Source organism: Aythya ferina (assembly GCF_964211825.1).
Source record: "Aythya ferina genome assembly, chromosome: 7".
Classification (NCBI taxonomy): Eukaryota; Metazoa; Chordata; class Aves; order Anseriformes; family Anatidae; genus Aythya; species Aythya ferina.
The window spans coordinates 2,988,864-3,014,207 of NC_140302.1; the positions used below are offsets into that span (position 1 = coordinate 2,988,864).

The following is a 25,344-nucleotide window of genomic DNA, read 5'->3' on the forward strand; positions in this document are numbered from 1 at the left end:
AAACAGCAATTCAAGGCAGAGTCATTTACACCCTGGCATTCATACTGCTGCTCATTGTTATTCTGTGTGAACAGCAGCGAGGAAGTAGCTCCACGCACTGCTCCGCATTTCAATGAGCCCGAGCATGCCCTGCCTTCACAACAGCTTCCAGAGCCGAATTCATTTCCTACCTGCAGTTTATCATCATAATTGATTTCTTCCTTTGACAGCCGCAGCTCCTGCGTTAAATGAAATGACTGTACAAGATGTTCTGGAGACACAAAGTCTTCAGTTACTTGAACGCAGCTGTGAAAATTTTGCACCTATCCAAAATAAAAATAAGAGTGATAATTAGTATTTTGGGGTTGTTCTTTGGCAGAGACACCTGAGAAAAGAGTGGGACTTGAGATCTCTAAAACCACGTACTTATCAGACTGAAGGATGCCTTTATACATTTTATATCGAGAGCAATTAAGCCTATTCGACTTAGGTAAGCTGGCTTCTGGTAGAAGACGCTGAACAGTAACACGTTTGTCAGTGCTCTAGCACTTCTTCCTGCAGTCAGCTCCTACATTTGTTCAGCATACCCTGATGTGCGATTCCCCCCTCTTAGCAGCTGTACAGGAACTGCTGCTGTGTAGCACTGCTGCGCAGCCACTGCCAAAACACTGCGCAGGCACCACAGCCCGACTCTGCTGCAGCCCTGCCTGACAGACCCAGCTCCTTGGGCCACTTGGGCACGCTGCAAGCTGCCACCAAACTCGGCCAGGCAGAACTTGCTGTGCTCACTGACAAGTAATTCCTGGTCAAAATATTTAAAAGGAAAAAAGAAGCCATGGATAAAGCAGCAGGTCCACAAAGGACAAAAATGCTTCTTTTTCCTTTAATGTTTCCTTTACTGATGAGAGGAACCTGCAGAGAGAAATGGACACCATCTCCTGCCACCAGGTCAGATCTGGAGGGCAAGAAAAGGGAAACTGCTTCCTGGTTGTGACCCATTGGCTCCTGTTCGTCTTATTCAGAAATAATATTCGTTACCACGATTCACCCTCAAACCTCTACAAATTACACCACTTCTGTGGCATGTCAGAAACCTCCCTTCTCCAAGTTCTAACAGCTGCTCACCAAGTTGTGCAACATCAATTCTGCAAACTTAGCAAAGCTCTGGGGAGTGGGGAGGGGTGCCTCTGCTACTGGAGCAAACAACAATCCCACCCTGCTCATTACTGATACAGCTCCCAGATTTTAAGCTTGCATCTAGTAACATCCAGATTTTTTTAATGTGGAGTCTGAAGTTTCTCTTGTGCTGCCTGACGTTCAAACCTTCATGGCCTACACAGCTGAGGACACAGCACTTTATTTTGAAATTATTTTCTTTTTCAGAAACACTGCCAGCGTCTGACTTTGTAAGGTGGCTTACCCCTTTACAGGCGAAATCCTAGAGATTAACATGTAGCTTGATGCTAGCATTGCACATCAGGCTTCTGCAACCTCATACTCATCAGGAAAGACAAGGCAGTAGGGTTTCCTTCTGTGTATGCATCAGAAGTGAAGCAATCCAGGAACTGAAGAGGGCTTGTTGATGCCACATGGCCTCAACTTCCAGAGAGCAAAAAAGCCACGGTGAGGGAAGAGCTGCAGAGGTGCCGCCACGAAGCGCTCGGGGAGTTTCCTAGAGCTTCAGGTGAAATGTCTGAGCTCTGTGCAGACGGGTGGCTGGCTCCAGCCCCCTCTCCTCTCTCGCAGGCTTTTCACCTGTTTCAAGTCCATACCTGCCCTTGTTTTGCTTTTCACCCCATGCAAATCCCACACAGCTCGTTCACTTTCTCCTCACTGAGGCAGGATGTTACCAATTCCATCTCGCTGCCTCCCTTCATCACAGAGCTGACAGGATTCGCTGCTGTCACATCATTCATTTTGCTGTGCCTTAAACCTTCCCAGCCAGTGCCTGTCTTATCGGTCTTTGGGGGGAAGACAGATCTTACCTTGCCTGTCTGGTGCTTAACATGGGAATGCCCCACTGACAGCCCCCAGGCAGTTCTGCTTACACGGATTGAGAATGCCAACCGCTATCATGACACACTCATAAATATGTTTAGCAACGATTCCCCTGAGGTTCGCAGGGCGAGGACTACAACACTCCCACGACTGTGCCAGTTGCAGCTGAGCTGAGAGCGCGGCTTCACCCTCAGCCCACGTGAAGCAGAGATTTCCCTGCAGGGCGCAGGAGATGGGTGAGCATCTGAACAGCCCCAGACCTCAGCCGGGCTGGAGGAAAGGGCGGTCCAACCCCTGCCTCCCTCCTGTCCTCACGCTGTGCATCAGCCATTTCCTGCACGGCCGGACCCCAGGGCTAGCACGCAGCCCGGCAGCTCTGCATACGCAGCTCCCAGGCCCTTCGCATACCTGCTTATCCTGACATCTCCAGGATGTCCTATTACCTGCAGCATGTTATTTTGCAATATATAATTCCGCTGTTAATCAAGATAATACAGTTATAAAAAAACAACATTATAATAACCTGTTCTACTAAAGCAATTTTTGCATTTAGTCTGAACAACACATTTCCACCACCGACTCAAGTCTTGCTATCTTTCAATTTATCACTAAAATATTTTGCAAATTTGGATAAGAATTGCCAAATTAAAACCAAGGAGGACATCCCTGGCGGAAGGCTGCGATACAGGCTGACCCAGAATGGAGCTGCAGAAAGAGCATATCCTTCAAAAGAACAAGAACAAAGGTGTTTTCTTAGCTAAGAATGTTTGCAGGAGAGCTCAGGGCTCGTTTGTTGCAAGCACTGGAGAAAGAATGAGACCCCGATCTTAGCAAAGCAGAGGACACTTCTGAGCTCCTCTACCTGTACAGCCAAGGGGACAAAAACCTACAGAGAAACACTCGAGGTACATTAAAGGGAAGCATCCATACAGCGGCAAGTCCAACACTACACCCTAAATCCCCCCACCCTTTTTTTTTTTCAGAAAGCAAGAGGAATTGTTTATGCTACTATAAAATACTAACGACAAGTTACTTTAAGCCAGATGTGAATCCACAGAAGCTGGAAAGAAAAAAGGAGATATAAAAAAACCTAAACCTCCCCCACATTAAGAGCGGTAAAATTCTAGACCAGCACATCGGAATAAGTATGAGACAACAAACCTAACAGGTTCCAGGCTAAAAGTGTCTGACTACACCACACAGTGATCACAGGCAACTGGGCTCCCTAGCTCCACACATTGCCCTTATTTCCTCTGTTCCACAACATTACAGATGAGCAAATAAAAATGCTAATTTACCACCAAATTTACTATCAACTGTCATCCAGTTTTAGTCATTAAGCATTCATGATATGCATGTAAATCTGAAACGCTTAACATGTAAACCTAAAATGCTTAACATGTAAACTTAACCCGGTACGTATTCTTGTTCAGACTTATTTTAAGTGTTTAAATGTGCTTTGTATATATGAAGTGTTGGTGCTGCTCCCTAAGGTCAGTATTTATGCATCTCTATAGAGAAAGAGTACTGTACATGTACATGAAAGAACACGATGCTTTCATTTCCTCCTACGTGGCAGATTCACAGGAACTTACTGAAGATGAAAAGGTTCTCAGCTTCACCCACTACGGTTTTAAAAACACCATGTTATTAACTCCTTGGTGCCAGAAGCTAGAGCATTACCACTTCAAAAGCAATTTGGAGTTTGAAGCCAACGAGATAAAGATAACAGTGGTCTTATTTTTGGCCCTGAAACCTGCAAACTCTAGGGAAGCCTGGAACTGTCCCACAACTTCATGTTTTATATTCTGCATACCTTATATAAATGCCTCATGCTATGTAAAACAGTTTTCCTAGTATGTTTATGATTTTCTGTGGGTTCCCTTTTCAGTCTATCTGGGATGATCTCCCTTGTTTCAAGAGATCAGAGTAAGGTTAATGGAGAATGCAACACAAATCCTACTGACTATGGGAATCCGAACTGCTTTAACCTGACAAGAGCTAAGAATATCAGCAACGCCAGACATTCCTTCACCTTTTTGTAAGGGCTTAGAAAGTGCCAGCCACTGGAGACACGTCAAAGGGAAAGGCAGTTTACAACCCAGTATTTGGGGTTTGTCTGTTTGCTTGCTTGCTTCGTTTGTTTTTGGTGCAAACAAATCCACACAGATCATCCTGGGTTAACACAGCCAAGTGAAACTGAGTGATGAAGGAATCTAGTCTGGGTAAGATACCTGTTGCTTTCAACGGACAAGCAACTGCCATAGCCAGCAGACAGAGCAGGGACATTACACTTGTCATCACCACAACCCAGTCATCTTTTTGTCACGCAGAAAACCCCAGCGCTCTGGTCACAGTGACACGGCAAGCCACTGCTCCCTCTGTGCTCCGAAGAGCTGGAAGCTGATCTGCAGATCAGAAACCAAACCGTGGCGTCTTCAGAAAGGCCTCACCTCGCTTGAACCCAAGTGCAGATCACTGATGAATCTTTAATAACGAGATGGTTTACAACCCCTACTGCAGGGAGAGGATGTTCCTCATTCCTTGACTGTCAGCAACCTAAATAGTGGTGCTTGACAGCTGGCAAGGCAGCAAGAAAGCAGGTTCCCTTTCCTGTTTTAAAAGGACAAAATTCATATAGGGGAGGACAGACAGACAGACTGACTAGAACAATGTAAAAAAATCACATGTAAACAATCGTGCTTTCTTCCTCTTTCCACTAAAGAGGTGAAATTTGCAGACTGTGAGGAAAAAAAACAGTAACAAGATTTATGTGCAGGGAGGACTAAAGCTTGCTGCACAAATTCATAAAACTTCCTGTAAGACTGCTCTACTGGTAGTACTTTCTCTTACAGAACTGAGAAAAAAAAATCAGCCAGCTCTGCCAAAGCAGAACCACTCCTGATGGCAAGAAAAGCTGCTGAAGGGACAGTGCTAACTCCTGGTGATTGATGTACCTTCTGTGGATAAAGGAACTCAATATGGTGCAGAAAACCAACACCCAAACCCTGTTGCATAACCATCTTGTTAACTATACACAAACTTTCTCTGCTATTCCCTGTAGCTGAAGGCAGAAAACAAGAGGACACTTGACATCTAGGTGTTTATCTTTTTGGGTTCCTTCCCCGTGCCTCTCCAGGGGTTAAGTTACCTTGGGTTTAGAAGAAGACAGGTTAACTTAATACTCTCCTAGCTAGCACCAGTTTATTTAGAAAGTTACTCATGAAATAAGGGAAAAAAGTAATAATGGTCTGATCATTTTTCATTTTAGAAGAAGAAATATACAGTATTTCAAATGTTTGAATTGTTTGTTAGTACTGGCTAGTTATCTATACAAACAGATAGAGCTTGTAACACATTCCTATACACTAACACTTACCAGTAAGAAAATCTAACCTGAAAATAAGTGCACTCTGTTTTTGAAAAAAGGTATTTGATGACATATATGTTATTTAATCCTTTATGTCTTTAAACCTGTGTATTTTACCTGATGAAGTGCTCCTGCTGGTAGAATAATAGCATCACCAAGGAACTGAATAACCGTACAGGTTTTTACTCCGTATTCTTCAAGAAGTCTTTGCCGAAGCTTTTTGTTCACATACCAACTCTGATCACGTATTGGATCATGCTCTGGTAAAACTTCTAAGCCTTGCTCTTTTGCTATCTGGAAGTACAGAAAGGATCCCAAGTTACTTTTATAAGAAGCTGAAACTTTTGCTACTTAAGTTGTACACGTACCTACGTATACTTAACTTACAAAGCTACAGTACTGCTCATGATGGACAGTGAAAAATAATAAATAAAAAAACCAACTTCCTGACAAAGCATTAGACTTAACCATCAACAGCCTTTTCTTATGAGGTTAATCACAAGGGAAAAAGTATTACCCTTAATCAATTGCTAACTGATGAATCACAGTGACTACAGAAAAAAAAAAAAAAAAAAAAAAAAAAAAAAAAAAAAAAAAAACATATATCCAATCCATCTGTCATGACTCCAGAGACAATTATCTCATGGAAAACATACATTTTTTATTCATAATAATGTTAAATATACTTAATTATGTGATGAAGGACTTGAAACTGTTCCTGTGTACTAATCACCTCTCTCCTGTACTAAACGAGTTACTGAGATTTTCTCTCTTATCAACAAAGTGGTCCCGTGGTCCATTCATCAATTGATCTGCAATTACGTATTTCAAAAATACCACCACAGCAAAAATAGAAGGCGGCATGAGATTCAGTTCTGGATACCGTGGCAAGCTCTGGTAGCAAATGACAAACCTAGTGACACAGCATCTTAAGTACTTCTTTCTGTTTCTACCTGTTGCTCCAAGAGTTCCACAGCGCCCCTTAATTGCTCTAAAGAAGAAACTCCGAATAATATGCATTGCCCACCCATCCCTTGTGTTCACTCTTTTGTTCACCACAGCCACCCCCAGCTTTCTTGTCCAAACCTAAGAGCCACCACCTCTACTTTAGGAGCATCAAGTTTTTGAATATAAAGAAAAGCCTGGATGTACAAGTCATATTTTCCTGGCATTAGCTGTAATTTTGTTCTTTAGTGCTAATTTTTCCCCACAGTTCAGCTTGCCAAAGAGCGAATGTTTGAGTCACCAGAGGATGGAGGCCATGGGACTGAAATACAGGTTTACAGTCCAAGAGAATTTTTACTGCTAAATTTCCTATGCTTTTCCTGCTTGTGGTAGAAACGGTCTCCAGATCATTTACGGCCCCCTTTTGTTTACCCAGCTAAAACTCATCTAAATTACTGCCACAGCAGAAGACAGTTAAGATTTCTTTTGATGATTTTTTCCTTGAGCAACCGCTTCAGTTTTATATTGGCAATTTGAGGTCATCCATCAAGACCACCTTCTAGAATGTGAAAACTTGCTAAAAGCAGGGCTCAGAAAATCAATTCCAGTATGGTATCTCTAAATGTACTGGCACTGATCGTTGCCAGTGACCAATGGTGACCATTGGTCCTACGTTGTAAGTAACGACCTGGGAGGTTCTAAGGTGGCTCTGACTTGTTCATCACACGCTGAATGAAGAGTAGAGTAACCTGTGCAGTAGGTCACGTTGTAGAATTTTGTCCTTGGGTACATTATCCCCACTGCTTTCAAGTTCATTAAGAGACAAGGCAGTTTTTTTGTCTGAGCTAATGAAGATTGGTCCCTAAGATCAGTGGTTGTTGGACCGAAGGTTGTTTTTTTTGTTTTTAATAGGAAAATTCACAAATATTTCAGCATTTGGTAACACAAGCATTTGGGAAAAGCGTTATCATTGCTAATAAAATCGTTAAATGCTAATAAATAAGAATAACTTTAAAAAAAAAAAAATACATTAGAAAAGAGTAAGAATAATCTCTATGTTCTCCTGAACCTTCGGACTACCTGTAACTCTTAAGACATGAGTACATACCACGTTATGTATTTCATTCATTGACTGATGCAGCAGTTGATTTTAATTTATGGATATAAAAGAGAGAATTTTGCTTCCACCTCGATGCTATGCAAGGTGGGAGGGTTTAGAGGTTTTGCCCCACACCCTGTTTAACAGTTACTTAAATTTTATAAATATCCACTGTAAATCTAACCTTTTGCAGAAATTCCCTTATCTTGTCAGCATCTTTGCCAGCGTAGATGTGCCATAAAGCACCAGGTAATTCACTTGAATCTTTCAACCGCTTCCTTAAGAGGTCATCCAAATCTTCTTCTTCAAACTTCTTCAGTACTCCTAGGATTTTACAAAAATATTTTTCAAGAGCAAGACAGTGGAAGAACTGAAACAAAACATCTTTCCAAATTTGTCACGTGAGACTACGCAGATAGAAGTTTGGTGAACACAACAGAATGATCTTTTTGTTCATTTTCTTTAATTAGAACATTATAACACGAATGCTGTAATTACCTTTAAAGCCACATTTAATTTTTAATCTCCCTTTTACATCTCTCCAATTTGTTAGAATACATTTCTCCTACCAGAAATAAACAAGCAGGGTTGGAACCAAAAAATTAAGAAGAAAAAGATGTTCTTCTGCAGTCAGTAGTAGTAGTGTTTTTCATACCATTCTGCAGCAGCTAGTCAATAAACTAGACTTCCCCCCATTTGCTGAAGTTTTGCTGGTTTAACTTGGTGCATACACAAGCAACTCCAAAGCAAATCAAAGACAGCAAACCTTACACTGCAGTTCTGTTAGTTGCACCCTTAATCTACATTTGCTGATTATGGAATCAGAGGACAACAGAGCAGGGAAAGGAAATACAACTATTTCAGTGATTTAAGGACTTTCACATAGGCAATGAACCTCACACAGAGAGCTAACATACAAAAACTTAAGCTCCCCAGTGCTGAAAAATTACATTATAGCCCAAACAGAATAAAGCGAACACAGTGCATCCATAGGGAGCAGAATAAACAGAGGGTTTGGCAAATACATCATCTGACATAAACGTTAGAACTTTCTTTATCTCTACCAACCCACCACAGGAATGGAACATCAATTACAGGTAATAGCATAAATAGATAAATAACTAAATAAATGTAATGAGTTTGAGATACCACGTCCTAATTCATAAACTGCAGTGTATTTTAGGCAGAATTTATTTGCTGACAATCTTGAGACAATGAAGCTCCCCAGTTTAAGCTAGTACTTCACGCGCTTCAAGAAAGCAGTGTCAAATTTAAAAGTGACATATTCAGTCTATTTACACCGATTTACAATGAGCTTTACCTGACTTGGAAAGTACTCCATTTCCTTTTGCTATGCCAACATAAACAAGGATGTTCACTACATCAGAAACTTCAATATGGAGGTTTGTAGTTCCTATATCATGGTCTTTAGTAGCAGCCACACCTATGTTACAAATAAAAATTTGGGGTAAAATTTAAGTCAATACAAAAGCAATCAAAGCCTTAATTTTATGCCTGGCTATAAACCAAGTTCCTATTTAAAATAAATCCCCAAAGAGGAAAATTATTTTTAGTTCTAAGAGGTGACAAAATATATGCTCAAGTCAAAAGGACATGTCAGAACACTACACCTTAGAGCAGTATTACATATAACTGTCATTAATGACTCAGTTCTTCAGACCAATTCTTAATTGCTATCTTTTATGTGTTCATTTTAAAGGACATCTGGATTTATTTTTATTTTTTATTTTTTTTAAATCAAAACCATTATGCCACAAATTACAACTCATTTCTTATGCCATTAAAACAGTTTGTAAACCAGAGTTGAACAAGCTTGTTTGCAAAAGAAGGAGCAGCTGGAAAAGGTCTGAGGGAAACAATCTTTTCTAAACAGATTTTTGAGTGTACAATATACAACACAGATAAAAATTACAAGAAAAGTTCTGAGATTTGTTTATGACTAGAATTATAGACACTAATATTTCATGAAGTCCTTTGTCATATGGAATTACTGAAGATGGGAACTCTGTGTTAAAGTAACTAATCATTTATCTCCTTCAGAAGACTGTAACAACACAAGAAAAGACCAACTCAGAAGCACATAATCTCTCATGGCTGAGGTACACGTACTGTTAACATCCCAGTCAGTAAAGGATTTCTCCAACGTTCAGTCAGTAACCATCCTCTAAGCAAGTTCAGCTTTCCATCAAGCACTAACAAACGATATCTCTAATTTTAAGGGAAGAGGTAACTGCTACACTTCTAGGGCATACTCACCATATGCACTGCATAGTCTGGGTCCCAAATCTGGACGGACAAAAAATCCTGGCAGATGAGAAGCCAAATTTAGTTTTCCTTCTGGACTACAGTATTCAGGCAAGGGTAAACTTTTCAGTAAGTCCTCATATCTGGAGAAGAAAATAAAAAATAATTCGTGAATTTGTGTCATTACACAGAGAGAAAAAAAAAAAAAAAAAAAAAAAAACAGATTGACTTAAGAATATCTAAATATTAAACTCCAATACCTTGCTGGCATCATAGCCTTGAAATCTTCACCAGAAGGCCAATCTTTCAATTTTAGTAGAGCTGTTTCCCCATTTTTTACTTTCTGCCGTTCTGCAAGTAACACAGAAATTACTATGAACTAATACACCACAGGTGTTTTACTTTATTCAACTAAAACATACAACTGAAGTATTAAGCTGTATATAAAGGCTTCATGTGTAAAATGGGATTGTTAAGTTAGAGATTCAAGAAAGACACAAAACACACTCAAGTAATTAAGGAACCGGTGAAGTTGTTCATTTTCTTAGTCAGACCTAACTGAGGAGATAGTATATTAGTACAAAATAGAAGTTTTCATCACATTCTCTTGAAACGGATTATCTACAGCTTCCTTTTTAAATTAAAATTTCTTCAAAGCCTTGAGATCCAAAATAATGCTTTAAATTGCAGTTTCTAACACTGACTGTGTTTAGAATCTATGGAACAATACATGATAATAATTAAGCTTATAATAATCTTCCATGATAGTAATTCAAAACAACGTACTTGAAACATCTTCAAAACCATCCCAGAACTCTTTGACGCTGGAGTTTGAAATAATACTGTCTTTGCAATTCAAGATATCAGCCTGCTGGTTTCCAAAATCTAGACTAATTGAATCAGCTTTCCACAGGCTGAAGTTCATTTTCTTATGCATACCGGACACTAGAACAGGCTGTTAGAAAAAAAAGAAAAAAAAGTAGTAATTATCCTTTATAAAGAAAACACCTCCTTGAATTAAAACTGTAATAGAAATCTGTCTGAAAAGTACACTGAAGGTTTTGGTCACACTGAGCTGTTATAGAAACTTCCATCAACAGCAACCATACCCAAGACATCACACATCTTTTCGGAGGTTCTATCTCCGTAGCAGTGGCTCCTTATTAATTACTAGCAGTTAAGTGAAGTTTCAACTACACAAGGTTCCTATGTGGAATATACCTGACTAGCTTTTAGCTGTATTAGCTGTAACAAAATGTGCTAATAACATGTTTTCAGATGTGGGGTTACACAAACTTTGTCCTGTAACACGTCCTCCAGAGTTCATACTGAGGTCACTTTATAGACCAAACTGCTTAATACTTACCCTCCCCTGTTTCCAGCACTCTTTGAAAAGCTTCCAGTTGTTAATGTTTTTATGGTCTCTGAGCCACAAAACATGCTTATCGCAGATCCAAGAATACTGAATATCACTGTACAACTTGTTGCCGTCATCCTGAACACATTTCCTTTCATCCTTTGGCTCATCTTTTATTTCGGATTTTACATTTATCTTTGGTGCTCTATTTGGTGGAATCTTATTTTCTACCACTGAAGCAATTATGTCATCGAGAATGTTTGGCATAGTCCGACCACTCTTGCCACTCTATTAGAAAACAAACAAAAGTGTGTTTAAACAAAGTGAAAGAAAATAAAATTAACGTGATACCTTTTTTTCCAGATGAATGACATTTCATTGTCAATTAGAAGCTTACAGTTATATACTTCCTGTGTAGAGAACCACAAGCTTTCTTACATGGAACAAGTCAAAAATACACAGTTAAAACAAAACTCAGAATATTAGAATCTTCCTTCATGTTGCCAAGTAAATGCTTTATCTAGCTTCACAGACATTTTCTTCATAGTACGTATCAATTATCACTACATATGTGTATTTTAAGCAAACATGTATGTACATATATGCATATAAACGCTAATTCCTTTGAGAAAACTTGGGGAAAAAAAGGCAATTCACCTGTCACTGCTTTAACTATCATAACAAATGCCACACATTTTCAAATCCTGAAATAAAAAACATGCATCTTGTAAACACTTACTGCTGTTCCTGTAGAGTAAACTGGAGCAAAAGCAATACCAGCATCTGTAGAACCTAGACGCAGTTTGCCTGCTGTTGTTGTTAACAAATCTCGTAAGGTTGAGCCCTGCTCATTGTTCTGGGATGCAGGAGGGGAGCTTCTACAGTTTTGGGACTCCAAATTATCCTGGTCTTTCTCCTCCTTTGAATGTTTTCCAGAAGGACACTCTTTGTTCTCTAAAACAAAAATAATCATTGGGAGTTTACACTGGTGTATCATGAGGCAGGCATAGGAACACAATAGTACCCTGCATTTTATAGTGCTCATTAATATACTGTAGCACTAGCGCACCTGAAAACACACCAGAGGATGAACTAGATCCTTCAAAATGCAGACAAACACTGTGACCATGAAAAGGCCTTCCTCAGCATCTCAGACATGCAGCTGAGTGAGTACCTGTCACAAATGAGAGATGCTGGAGCTGGAAATACTGCCATATTACACATGCATTCTACCAGTGGCTTCTCTGGTAACTAATTTTGATGCCACCAGGAGAAGGCATTGAAGTTTCAAGACTAAAATTAAGGGGAAAAAAGAGCATCACCTTTTCTTTTTGCTGAACAGAAAATAAGAGTGATTTTTCTCTAGTGCATTGAATTACTTTGTTACTGGTGCCCCCAAAATCATGCACATGGTATAACAATATCAAGCATATACCTACCTTTCTTTTCTTCTCTGGCTTTCTGCTCTGCGAGATCAGCTAACCAATGCAGCGGTGACTGCGATTCAGGAGGTGTTAACTTGCTGTCTGTGCTCACATCACTCCTTGGACTTGTGTTACCATTTGTCTCAGACTTTTGAGGGGTATTCTGCTGTTGAGACTCAGGCATGCACAGAGAAATTTTATTACTGTGATTAAGGACATTCTGCAAAACCTGTAAAGAACAGATTTATTTTTAAGTATGTAACTTTGTCTTAATGTATTTCAAAGACACTGATATCATTTAAACATTGCATATGCAAACTAAAATGTGACTTATACTGTTCAAATACGAAAATCCACAAGTATCAGAACATCTGAACAGACAGCCGTGTCTACACACATTTTGGACTCACCTGAGACACACCATTCATTGCAGGGAGCTTGCCAGCTTGCGTGTTCTGCTTGCTGGTACACTGACAATGGGATTTAATTTCAAATTTTTCTCTAATATTGTGCATAGCATCTAGAAGATCTGTCAAAACTAGAAGACAATTGAGAAGGAAGACATTAGCAGTTCTTGTCAATCGTTTTGTGGCCTACTGTACAGTACATGCTGTGATAAGATGCTACCCACAAACCTTTTAAAAACATAAGCTATTAAAAATGCTAGATTTAACACTCAAAACTACTATAAAAGGACTGTAAAGCTCACACTAAAAGAGCCAAGATCTTTAATTAAATAATTGCATACTACTCTTTTGAATAATATGAACGTCACTCCACATTCCCATCATGTGGCACGCAACAAGCCAGCCATTCATTATTTACTCCTCACTGTTCAACAGGTGCAGTGTTGCTTCATTTAATAAAACCATCAAACTACAACAGACCGAAGCGAGCCATGTCTTGACAAAAAAAATTAGTACGTGATCATGTAATGTAAGACTGTTTGGTAATGGATATGCACAGAAGAAGAGAACTGAGGTTACACAGGCAGTCTTCTCTGTGCCATTTCCAGATGAGTGGTTCACTTCACAATTTAAAATTAAAACCAGTTTCAGAATGGAGCCTGTTCTGGGGAATGTCACAATTTGAATATATTATGGAATCTAACCAGCCTTTATTTCTACCTGAACTAACATGCAACAAACCATAAAAATAATGACTGGATCTGTATTTCCAGCTTAAAATAACTTGGGAATTTATTTAACAGGTTTAAAGGCACATTTGGGTTTTCTCTGCTCTGCATCAATGCTACCAGACATTACAAAAACAATGCTAACAATGACCACACCTAACCATGCTTTATAAGGCTTGCATGTAAGAAAAATTCTGAACTTTACTGGGTTTAGAATCACTGCTGTTTTTCATTAATTGCAAGCTCCTTCACTGCTTTCTGCCGTATGATGCTCGATCAGACTTCCAACCAAAACTGTGAATTTTTTTATTTTTTTTTAAACCCCAAGGGCAGGGAGGAACAGAAAACAAATTTGACAGTATGTGATATAAATGAACAGTGAGAAACAAATCGCCCCTAAACTGGTGCCCCATAATGCTCCTTGACAGCACTGTTCTAAAATTTTCTTTTAACAGATGAGGTCAGATTCATTAGTACATTCTGGCTTCTTCATTCTGCTTCGGAAAGGTACAAACATTCTCAACAAACACCCTGAGTTTCCACACTGCCTGTCGCCAAACCCCTTCAGACACCTGTCAGCCTACATCTCCTCCTCTCTTCATCTGCGCCCCTCACTGTTCAGCTGCCCAGAATCACTTGCCTTCCTGCAATGATTTGACACAATTTGCAGATTTCTAAATGGTAAATGAGAAGTTTCAAGAAGCTACTGTGGCCTCTCTTCACAGAAAGACCTGGGAGAAAAACACATCTTGCTTGTTCACAGGAGGTCTTACCAGAGCCTGGAATAATTTGTGTTGGCATCAGGTGTTTGTGATCATGAGGCTGTCCCTTCACACACTTCATCCAGGCATACAACTCCTTATCTGTAAAATAACATTGCCAATTGTTTTACTTTACTTACAATGATACACAGACAGAGATAACTTATTTGGATTGGTTTTAGTTAGAAACAGTTTTTTACACTCTGTAAGCCTTTTGTACTGGTATCCTGCATGACAGACAGGCATTTGCATACAACAGCTACTTTTCAAAGAAAATAAAGGAATAAAGGAGTTTTAATACTACTAAAATCTAAAATAGCAGCATTTGTAATGTAGACCCTTATCAATAACCACGGAGCTTCCAAGTATATTCCACTTTATTAAATTTAGGCAGCTGCCAACTAAAAGTGGCTGTCCTCCACCCAGAGAGCGCTGACCACACCAAGAAGATGGGTTTTCAACTCAATCGATTCTCTGATCTGGCCCTACTATGCAGCTGCATTAAGGTTACTGGTGGCACAAAGGAGAGGGAAGTTGCATCGTGGATTTCTGTCAGATTAAAGCAACCATGAAACCACAAGTTGTATGTACTGGTTAAGAATCATTTGTGGCATCAGGGAGGGCTGAGTTGGTGAGAGAGAGAGAGGCTCTGTACAGAATTTCAGGAAGCCTGTCCCTGCCAGAAAAAAAGTGCAGTGTAAAGACAAGACAGAGAAAGAATGAGAGTGAAAAATGTCTGGCCAAGCAACTGGTCACCGATCTGCTATGTGATTTTGGGCAGCAAAAGGAATGCAGTTTCTCTCTCAATTCCCAGTCTTACATCCTCCCCATTGAACTGCTACTTTTAAGAGACTCTTCAAATCTTTTTACCAGTTTGCTCAGCTCTTCACTTAGAAATGCAAACTAAAGAGAGTGCACCAAAAGATGCAGGGAGCATGTTTAAAGTATTATTTTCTTGCTGTGACATACACGCATCCTATCAGATGTTCCTTTCAGACAGGTAGTAGATTCGTTAGCTATACAACTGAACATGGACATAAATCAAAACAACGTAACATATGCATGCACCTCCCTAATGAATCTGATCACTAAAATGCCGTAACACAGCATTCCACCTGATGGTGCCAGGAACTGCCCGAAGGTAACAATGGAAGCACATTCATCCGTGTACTGAAGTAATAAGAAAAGTCATTGATAAATACCTAAATATTGAATATTTAAACCTCTAACATTCCTGCTGAAGCAGCGGGAAACCAGTGTATTCTCCATTACATCTAGCAACTGTAAAAACAACTGCCAGTTCCAGGAAAAATGGTGTAATATAAAGTGGTATTATATAGAGAAGGGTGGGTGGTTCTCAACTTTGTAAGAGTGCCAAAGTAGAGGTCTGCTTCACACGAACCCTACAGAAGCATTAGAAATAAAACTGGGGAGAGGGAAGATATACTTCTGCCTGTAATGCTGTGATGAACAGTAAGGAGAAAGTCTTCCTGCTGGAAGACTGAAAAGAAGCCTGCTTCTGTATACTGTTTTTTTAAACTTTGAAGACATTTTACTAAAATTTTCCTGGCTGGTTAACACACACACACTATAAAAAGCCTCTGACTGCATGTTCCCACTAGGGTAAATAGCGTTCAGAGTATATCCCAAGCCACGTCAGATGGATGCACACACATGCGCACACACAGACTTAAGCCAGTTAAGGGCTGTTGGAGCAGCCTCCCACATGAAAGCATTAACGACTGCACTCGGTGTTGGAAAACACCAGAGTCAGTTCCCTAGAAACTTCAGGCTTTGATGAAAATCTCAGGGAACATCTTACAACTGCGGTGTAGGAGGCCCCTCACTGACAGCCAAGGACAAAGTGGATGGGAGTCTCTCCATTTACTAAAGATTTGCCATCTAATACTTACACATTATTTTACTAACCTTTCACATATGTGACATTATGTTGCTATGACAAACATGGAAATGCTTTTCAAAACAGCATTATATTTTAATCTGTTCCTGGCACAGTATTTCACTGCAGTACTGTGCCAGGGCACAACGCCTGCCACCCAGGGGAAGGCAGCTCTTTCGAATAAGCAGCCCGAGCAGGAATGTTACAGCAGGGAGCTGAATGACCAGATCTATCTTCCAAGCCACTCCCTGTTTCAATTTTAAACAAGCTGGGTAACTCAAAAAGCACAGGTTTGTAAGTCAGTCCTGTTACACCTCGCTACAAACCAAGTTAGACTTTTCCATTAAAACACAGGAATTAGATTAAAATGAGTACATGCATAGACTTTTGGTTTTTAAAACCTCCATTTACAGTCATTTTAAATTCTTTGCAAAGCTTTTCTTAATAATAAAAGGTAAGCTAAGGTGAAGATAAAGAATGTATTTCTGAAGGGAAGACTCCAGAAAGCCCTCAGATCAAGCCCTAGCAGCAATGAGTTACCATAAAACAGGGAGGTGGAATGCCAGTCCTGCAGTGGATGAACAAGATTCAACCCTGCAAGGCACACATGAGCCAAGACAATGCAGAGAAGACTGAAAATGGACAAAGACTTAAAGTAGCCCCACAGCAGTTACTTTCTGAATGATTTTACACTTACAAAAAAGAGGCAAAAAAGATTTAAGATATACCAAAACACACAAGTAGTAATTAAATGCTTTACAGAAAGTCAGTTACACGTAGGGATCAGTAGCTCTACAGCAAGTGAGAATAAACAGCATATACAACACTCTAGTTCATAAAGAACTGACCTCTAGAACTTTTTCTTTCCTTTGCCTTGTAACAATCCAGGCAGACCACAAATCCACATTTTTGGCAGACCCAGTGAATGTTAAATAATGTGGCTTCGCATGCATCACACATCTCACGGACTCCTCTCACCGCTCTCTTCCATGCGATTTTGGCTGAAATACAAAATAAGCAGAATAAAAGGCCTGAAATTTAAATGCAAGACACAGAATGAATGGTCGTAATAGATGAAGCATTCGTGATTTTCCCCTCAGATGCAGCCAGGGGTGGAGGAAGAAAATGATCCCTCATGAACAGGCCATCAACATATACCCCCTTAGCTGCATTACGCAGCACCCCCTCAGTGTCCGTGTCAAGACACTAGAGAGAGATTAAAAAACAAAGACTAAAGTAATACAGGAAGAATATTCCTGCTCTACATGGGAGTTACAAGTACGTCCTCCTTGCACTGGGGGAAATTAGCAGAGCCCCTACCCAGCTCCCAGCCTGCACCCACGTGCTGTGGACCAGGACAGAGCAACCACGGCTTCGGTGGGGAGGAGGCCCATGCGCTGCAAGGCCCACGCTGTTGCATTCTGCTCCGTGCTTCTGCAGAGAAGGCACGTTGGAAACACAACATCTGTTGGCAGGAAGCACTACTGGCTCGCTGCGGGCCTTGGCTTGGAGCTGGCTGGAGAGCTGGCGGCCACGCTGGGAAGCGAGGCTGCTCCAGCCCCAGCGGCAGCCTGGCCCTGGCCCAGCAGCACCACCCACCAAGGCCTGCAGCCCAGCCCCAAAGCCCACCGAGGGAGGCTGCTGCCCCTTCCCAACCGAACAACACGGCCTGTTTCAATCAAAAGGTGACGGCCTGGTACTGCAAGCAGCTCAGAAGGGGGCAGGGGGTCACGGCCAACACAAACACCTCAACAGAACTGCACAACACCAAAACCAGAAAGAGCATGTGAGATTTCCTTACCGTCTTTTTTCACCCAGGACATGGCTGTTTTCTCGGATGTTACCAACTGACAAAATTTATCTCCTATGATATCTAAAATATATTTAGAAGTTTCTAGGTCCAGTTCATCATCTTCATAGTTTTCGTGTGTCCATAAACTCAGCGCCTCATCATCATATTGATCGGGAGAGGAGAAACCATCTATTCTAACCACTCCATTCTTACTAAAAGATAACCTAAAACGAAAACAAATAGTTTAACTGCACATCCTACAAGGTGGCTTAGTTTACCTACTAATTACAGAAATTACAGAAAATGGCCTTAAAGCAGACAGTAAGGAAACATGGAAATTAGGAGTAACTTTTTAGGCAGAACACTGGATCCAGTATAGTCATCACTCACTCTCTGTAACATTTACCACTGCTTTAACATTGCAGATGGAAAGTTATCTTCTCCTTCTTGTTTGGCCAAAGTTTGGGTCCACCTACTCCTCACCTTTAATTTTCACAGCATCTGTGTCAGCAATCACTCAGTCTGACTCATATTTTCAATCCTACTGCTCTCACTCTCAGAGAATAGGAGTTAAAACACTGCATTCAAGTCTTTCCAGGCAGAACAGATCACTAATACAAAATACTGTTTACATACCACCTTTAAAATAACTGAAGGTTTTCCTGTGATCCTACCCAAAGCCATTCTACTAACCCCACCTATATTTAGGTGATTTTAAGCAGCAACAATTAATTATTCCATCTCTCTCACGTAATACGAGGTAATTCATTATTCACAGGCGATTATCACAGCAGTTAAGGAATTTTACAGTATTGTCAGTAAAGCAGTCACAAAAACAGAAGTATCAAAAATGATATTCAGATGGGTATTAAATGAACAATTTGAAGAAAAGATGAGTTTTCTTTTACATTAACGACTTCCAATAGTAGTGCAAACCTCATTAGATTCAAGCCCTAGTATGCAATCACAATGAAAATTATTAAAATGCTGTGAACTGTACCCCACGAAATTCAAAACAAATTCCATGCCTGTGTTTGAAAATGTTGAAAGAAATTTTATCACTGATGTTCTCTTTTTCACACAGAAGCAGCAGCTCACAATCTAACTCTGCCACACTGGGAATCAAATATTTTTATACAGAAGGTATTCTGAGTCCAACCTTAAAACAAATCCTCGTAGGTCTACTGGCTCTTGTAACTAAAGCTTCAATCCAAAAGAATTAAAGTCAATTCATAGAACAGCAATGTCCTTTCCAAAACATGTTGGCTCTATATTGCCAACACAGCCCACGTGCAAATTAACGCCATTTGGATCTGTGTTGACAGCCATGCTGCCTGTGCCACGCACGCTATGCTGCATTCTGGGAACTTCCTTCCCCATTTACGAGTTTCCTCGATTTGCCATAATTGTAAAAAGGGAAGGCAGAACTCCTCTGTCCTCAGAAAACTCCCATAAACCTCAAGCAGCATTCCCACCATCTACTGGCACAAGAACAATTATGAATTAGCGCAACTCTGTGGTTGTACAACTTGTCCAGAGTAATTGAAGCCTGCCTTTTGAAAATCCCACTTCAAATGTCAGACACCTGTGTGATGGTGATGCATTACATCTTCTGCTTGCCTAAGGTACACTGGGCAGCTGTTCTGATGTCTTTGCTATAAAGCTTCAAACAGCAATGAAGTCAATCCACAAAAGAAGTAAGAAATACAAATGTAAATACTGCTAAATTAGGCACTGTCTTTTATCAGGCAAACTGAACCAGAAAAATCAGACACGCTTTCAGGCACTCAAGTCCTTTGTCAGTACTACTTTTAAGTTAAAACACCGCGTATCAGGAGACAGCTGCACTTACCGTCGAAAGTAGTAAAATCTACAAAACACTGGTGAGTGAGTTGGTTCTTCACCTTTCTTGCTTCTTATTAGCCTACATTCTCTGCATTTCTGCAAATTTGGTCCTATTTCAGAGCAGGAATCATCCTGCAAGAAGGACTCTCCTGTTTGCTTCAGCTTCTTCACTTTGCGCCAATCTTTTAACACTGAGCGAGGTATACCAGCTGCAAAAGCAAGAGTGGTGTCAGAAGATGTACCGCAGGCCCTTATACTCAGAACACAGTTAGATCACTCTGCATTCAGTACTTCTCAAAGTGCATTTGTTGTGTTCATAACATACTTCATTATTACTTCTATTTTTCCACCCATTAGACTTATGCATGCAGGAGTACAGTTACCTATTCGCTGAGCTACAAGGAACACCCAGGACTTGCTATTTTCTCTTAAATTAGGTGTACAGTTCACCAAATATTCCACTCTACTTTGTGGAACTGCAGAGAGAACCTCACTCTTACAAACACGTAAAATAACACAATATGCCAAGAAGGAAAGGTTTGCAGTTTGTTTCAAGTGAAAATGTATGCAAGAAGGCAGTAATTTAATGAATTAAAGCAGAGCTTTAAAAAAAAAGACATCCTGATTCTTTGGAATTTACTTTGCTGAGGGTTGTACAGTTATAATTACAGAAGAACAGTCCTATTCACGTGTAACTCATCTGAGCTTAGTGTAAAGTATCAGGCATAAGGAAACAGAGAATTCATTTACTTTCTTTCAAATTTGTTGGCTTTGGAAAACAAGAAGTAAAATTCTGTTTTCAATATCAAAGTCAGTCAGCCTGACCCTGAGTAACACAAGGAGCAGCTCTATTGAGTAATACGTGCAATTTTCACATACGCGTTTTGAAACTGAACCCTGTTGTTATTTAACCAGGCTTTCGATTTAATGACTTTTATAAGTGGCACCAGTTTCATCTGCAGATAGATAGGAGTATCTGTCATTTAACCTACTGCTACTCTTGAAAGTTCATGTCCTGTAAACACGGATCTGATGCAGGGTGAAAGAGGTTAGGGTGCTAACTTTGGACTTGGTACCTGGGTTCAGATCTGTATTTTGCCAGACTTCTTGTGTAAACTTTGCAGGTGACAGACTCTCTATGCCTCAGTTCATTGCCTAGATAACGCATTCCCAACTCACCTGATGAGCACAAAGGTAACTGGATTAAAGCTTGAGAGCAGAAAAGGCCAAAGTGCAGACTTGTTAGCCCAAAAGAAACTGTTTTCTGCCTTGGATCCAGAGACCCCTGGAGTCATCTGGGAGCTGCCAGACTTCACATTTTGGGGGCAGGAACTTGGAAGACCCCCAGTGCCTGCAGAAGTGTAACATTCCTCGCTTTGCGGGAGGGAGCCTTGCAGCCCGGAGCTCTGAGCACTCTGGCTAGCACAAGGGCTCCCAGGGCTTCCAGCAATGGCAGCGGGACAAAGCAGCTTTCAGCCCTGCCAGTATCCAGATACCACCCACGTGGCCACTGCCACCGAGCCCCAGATGCTGAATCAGAATTATCTTCAGCAACCTAAAGGGAGCCCAGGCAGCCGCTCCCCGGGGACCTTCTCTTTCCTGAAAGCTCAGAGCTAAGTATGTTTTTGGGTAAACCTTTGGGGAAAGTCCTCCACTTAACAAGATCTCTGACCAGCTCTCTCAGAAATTGTAATGACGCTGACCCAAGACAAACTGCTAGAAGTATCAGAAATGCTCATCTATTTAATGGGTCATGGAGAAGAAACAGAAACCCCCCTGGGTCTATTGAGATGTCAGGAAAGGAAGGCAAGCACAGAAAACTGCTACCATGGGACAGACTCAATACGTCAAGGTACAGAACACATGCTGTGCTAGGGACAACATAACAGAATACCCGAAACTCCTACCCATTTTTGGACCTGAATCCCATGAAACAATACCATAATGTGTTACAACATACTGCTTTCATACTCTTGTAACGCTAGCCAAGGAGACACTGCCTTCCCTTAAGTTATCGAATGAACCCCTCTAAAACAAACCCATGAAAAAAATCCTTTGCAACAATACAAAGATCACAAAGACCTAGCCTGCTACACGTATATGTATAATATATGTATATCTACAGTTCACTTTTTTTTTAAAAAAAAGAGAGGGTGTGTTCTCCTTGATCTTCCCCTTAAGTTGGAAGAAAAAAAAAAAAAAAAAAAAAGTAATAATGCTATCACTGGACCCAAGCCAAAATACCTCAGACAGATTGCATCACTGCCAGGACACAGTAGGACTTCGGCATCAAGTGTTCTCGGATACTACAAGAACAACTTCATACACTAGGCAGTGAAAAGCCAAAGAATGTAATTACAGGGAGCAGTGCTCGTTTTCTTACTAACTGTACTTAAAAATTCTTGCAAAAAGTAGCCGTAGACTTTCTCATACTCAACTAAACCAGAACAAAGACAAAAGAATACTGCACGGAGAAGAATAAATTAGGATAAAAAATAAGGTAAGTTCTTAAATAAAATCACTCCGGTTGGCAGACCAGTTTCTCTTTTTTAGACAAATCTAGTTACAATGTGGTACGCACAACAGCATTACATATAAATTGAAATTCCTATTTCCCTAAATTTCCTTAAACAAGAGGGATGTTAACACCATATAATACACACGCTAGTCGAGAGTGTGAAATGACTCTCCCTCAAACCTTTCATTAAATTAACCAAATTGTAGCAGAGCGGCATCAGGCTCTCAAGGAACTGCCTTTGGCTTTCTGATCAAAGGATGAATTCAAGTTCAACAATAGAGAACCTCTCCCCCTGTAGCACTCTAAAAATAAATGCACTAGACTTTAAAAAAAAAAAAAAAATCAGTACAAGTAACATAACTCTATGCGCTAGTCTGGTGAATTACGATGGACAGCATAAACCAGTTTGTTTGCTGCCTATTTTTAGGCCAAGAACCAGTTTGTACAGATATACACAGAATGCTCAATTTCTTAACCCAAGATATTTCAGAGGACCTCAAGACTGATAAATCTGGATCCAGGCTTTTTCACAAGCATGCTCTTGAAATCTTTTCCCAGCTATTGCACATAGCGTGCACAAACCCTCCAGGATTAACGCTGCTGGAGTTCACGTTAGTTTGTCTTTTCCAAATCAGATTAATATACTCACTGCTGTTACTGCTGCTCTGTAACTTCAGCTTGCTTTTTTCTTTGGCACTCCGGCTAAGAACACCATTCGGTTTTACTTCTTCCTCCGCATCACCCTTTTTTTTCTGCAAATCATTTTGTTTCTTTTTGTAAGTTGGCTTGGGCTGCCGTTTAGTCCTTTGCTCTGACTTGCTCTCACTTTCATCAGAGTCTCCACTTTCAGAGCCAGACTCGTAAGTTCGTTTTGCTTTTCTCCTAGGGTGCTTATCTTCCTTCACAAACTTATCTGCCAAGATTTTACTATCTATGTTATTTTGCAGATCATTTGATGTAGAAGCTATTAAATTGACAGTACATGGCTTAATAATTTCTGAAACACTGTTCCCTGAATTCTCCTTTTTATTAGTGTTTTTATCTTCCTCTGAATGCCTTGTTAGCCAAGCCTTTTTCAGTTTAGTGTGGTAGTTTGGCTGACTTGTCTGGGAAGTTTGCCCACTGCCTACAGAGTTTGCTTTGTTTATTGTATTGCAGACGATAGCACTGTCTAGGGGGAGAGAGGTTGAAAATGTCTGATTTTTCACAGAGTTGGCCTCTGTCTCACTGGTGTTACTACTTTTAAACTGAGCCGCAGCCAACGCTGCCTTGTGCTTTTTCAAATGGACGAAGTCGCTGGAGGTGGAGAATCCCGAGCCGGGCTGAGCAGCGCTGCCGGTCTTGCCAGGGGCAGGCGTAGCCGGCGCCGGGGCGCTGACCTTGCATTCCTGGGCCTGTGCCGCCGCCTGACTCGCCGCTCTCGAGGCAGCACACTCCAGCGGCGCGCAGGCCAGGACCGTGTTCGATAAGGAGTAAGTCACTTCGGAGCTGCCCCAGCTCGACACGCTGGTAGTCGTAGCCGCCGATGCGGTTACATCCGTTTTAGTACTGCAGATCATAGTTGTGGTAGGGGTGACAGAACGAGGAACGCTGCCTTGCGAGACAGCTGGAAATTTCTTTTCATACTGTGTGCGAGCACTGTCTGAGTTCATATTTGGCAGAATGATTCTTCCAGTCTCTCTGGCTTCCGCTGTTTTCAGGCAATCTGCTTGATTTGTCACAGCTGAAGATCTCTCACTGGCTCGATCTTTGGAAGCTGACTGCATTACGGCTACGCTATCATATTTCGTGCTAGAAGGAGGACGCACAATAACAGATGCCGTGGCGGACTGCGACTTTCCGCTCATTCTTTCAACATGCCAGTCCACTTTTTCATTATTTGGGGCGTTGTTAGACTTCCACATTTCGGATAAATTCTGTTCAGAAGCGCCCTTGTAAACAGTCTGAGCTTCCTTAGGTTCAGGGACTAAAGTCGGTGGTTTCTGCAATTCCTGTATTTTACCACCACCGGCATTAACGGGTTGAACAGGGGTCAGGGTGGGAGGCGAAAGGCTGCTGTAGCTGCTTTCCTTCTTCTCCAGGTTCTGGTGCACAGGGGGGTGAAACACGGGGGCTCTGTGCAAGGCAGGCATACTCCGGAGTGTATTTGAAGATGAGACTGACAGCTGAGTAGGGCTTCTGCTGTCATTTCTGAAAGAATTGACTGAGTGAGACTGCACTGACTGTGAAAGCTGCTCAGATATCTTGCTTGCAGAGCTGTCGCTCTCAGGTTGGTGCTTAATTAAAGGGGGAGGTTTTGAAAGAGAAGAAATGTAAGAAGGAAGAGACTGGGAACTAGCTGCTGTTGAAGGACAATTAGTCTGCTTCTCAACATACGCACTTGAAGCTTCCTTGGACGGGTACGATCTCGGTGGTTCATTTACTACGCTGTTAGACAAGGTGGTGAAATAGTTACTCTGCGGCAAGCTCTGTGGGACCGAATGCTTCATTTTATACAGTTCTGACACAGAGCGTTCTGCATCTTTCTCATATTTTACTGAATGGCTTTTGGGACTCGAGGATAAGGATGTTACCCTAGAGTAGTTCTCCCTCTCCCCCTCCAGTGCCTTTATTTTAGCTGTGAAAGGAGCAACTTCAATACTTTCTTGCAGTATCCGTCTATGTTCTTCTTTGTATTTGCTCAGTCGCTCCCCCGTCTCCTGCGGTGGCCTTGGCAGCTGGTTCAACATTGGATCTGCAAAATGTCTCTGCATATGGCTCTCCTTGGCTGTCTGTGTTCTGCTTTGCTCCAGCTCTGTCTTTATTGGTGCAGTTGTAACGGAACGTAAAGGTTCGATAAATGCTTTCCTCTCCAGCTCTCTGTTTGAAAAAGGTTACACAGTTTAGTCTGAATGTTCCACAACAAGCTACACAGAAGACCTTTCTTCCCATGCTCTGAACAAAGTTATCTATTAAC

At 41.0% G+C, this 25,344-nt stretch overlaps 1 protein-coding gene across 6 annotated transcripts in view; it reads right to left on the minus strand.

Annotated features, from left to right (window-relative positions):
- JMJD1C (jumonji domain containing 1C) overlaps positions 1 to 25,344 on the minus strand; it is a 184,829-nt gene that overhangs the window by 32,986 nt on the left and 126,499 nt on the right. For 5 of the 6 annotated variants that reach the window (XM_084526466.1, XM_084526469.1, XM_084526470.1 and 2 more), the window contains 16 exons: positions 23,038 to 25,247; positions 19,878 to 20,079; positions 18,035 to 18,249; positions 17,082 to 17,234; positions 14,346 to 14,435; positions 12,848 to 12,975; positions 12,453 to 12,666; positions 11,753 to 11,967; positions 11,023 to 11,301; positions 10,443 to 10,611; positions 9,917 to 10,007; positions 9,669 to 9,799; positions 8,713 to 8,835; positions 7,576 to 7,715; positions 5,465 to 5,641; positions 171 to 302 (listed from right to left, as the gene is read on the minus strand). In XM_084526466.1, coding sequence (XP_084382592.1) covers positions 171 to 302; positions 5,465 to 5,641; positions 7,576 to 7,715; positions 8,713 to 8,835; positions 9,669 to 9,799; positions 9,917 to 10,007; positions 10,443 to 10,611; positions 11,023 to 11,301; positions 11,753 to 11,967; positions 12,453 to 12,666; positions 12,848 to 12,975; positions 14,346 to 14,435; positions 17,082 to 17,234; positions 18,035 to 18,249; positions 19,878 to 20,079; positions 23,038 to 25,247 — 4,669 coding nt within the window. Of the gene's footprint in view, positions 1 to 170; positions 303 to 5,464; positions 5,642 to 7,575; positions 7,716 to 8,712; positions 8,836 to 9,668; positions 9,800 to 9,916; positions 10,008 to 10,442; positions 10,612 to 11,022; positions 11,302 to 11,752; positions 12,188 to 12,452; positions 12,667 to 12,847; positions 12,976 to 14,345; positions 14,436 to 17,081; positions 17,235 to 18,034; positions 18,250 to 19,877; positions 20,080 to 23,037; positions 25,248 to 25,344 lie in introns of those variants that run through there. The other variant, XM_084526471.1, reaches the window with a different exon arrangement.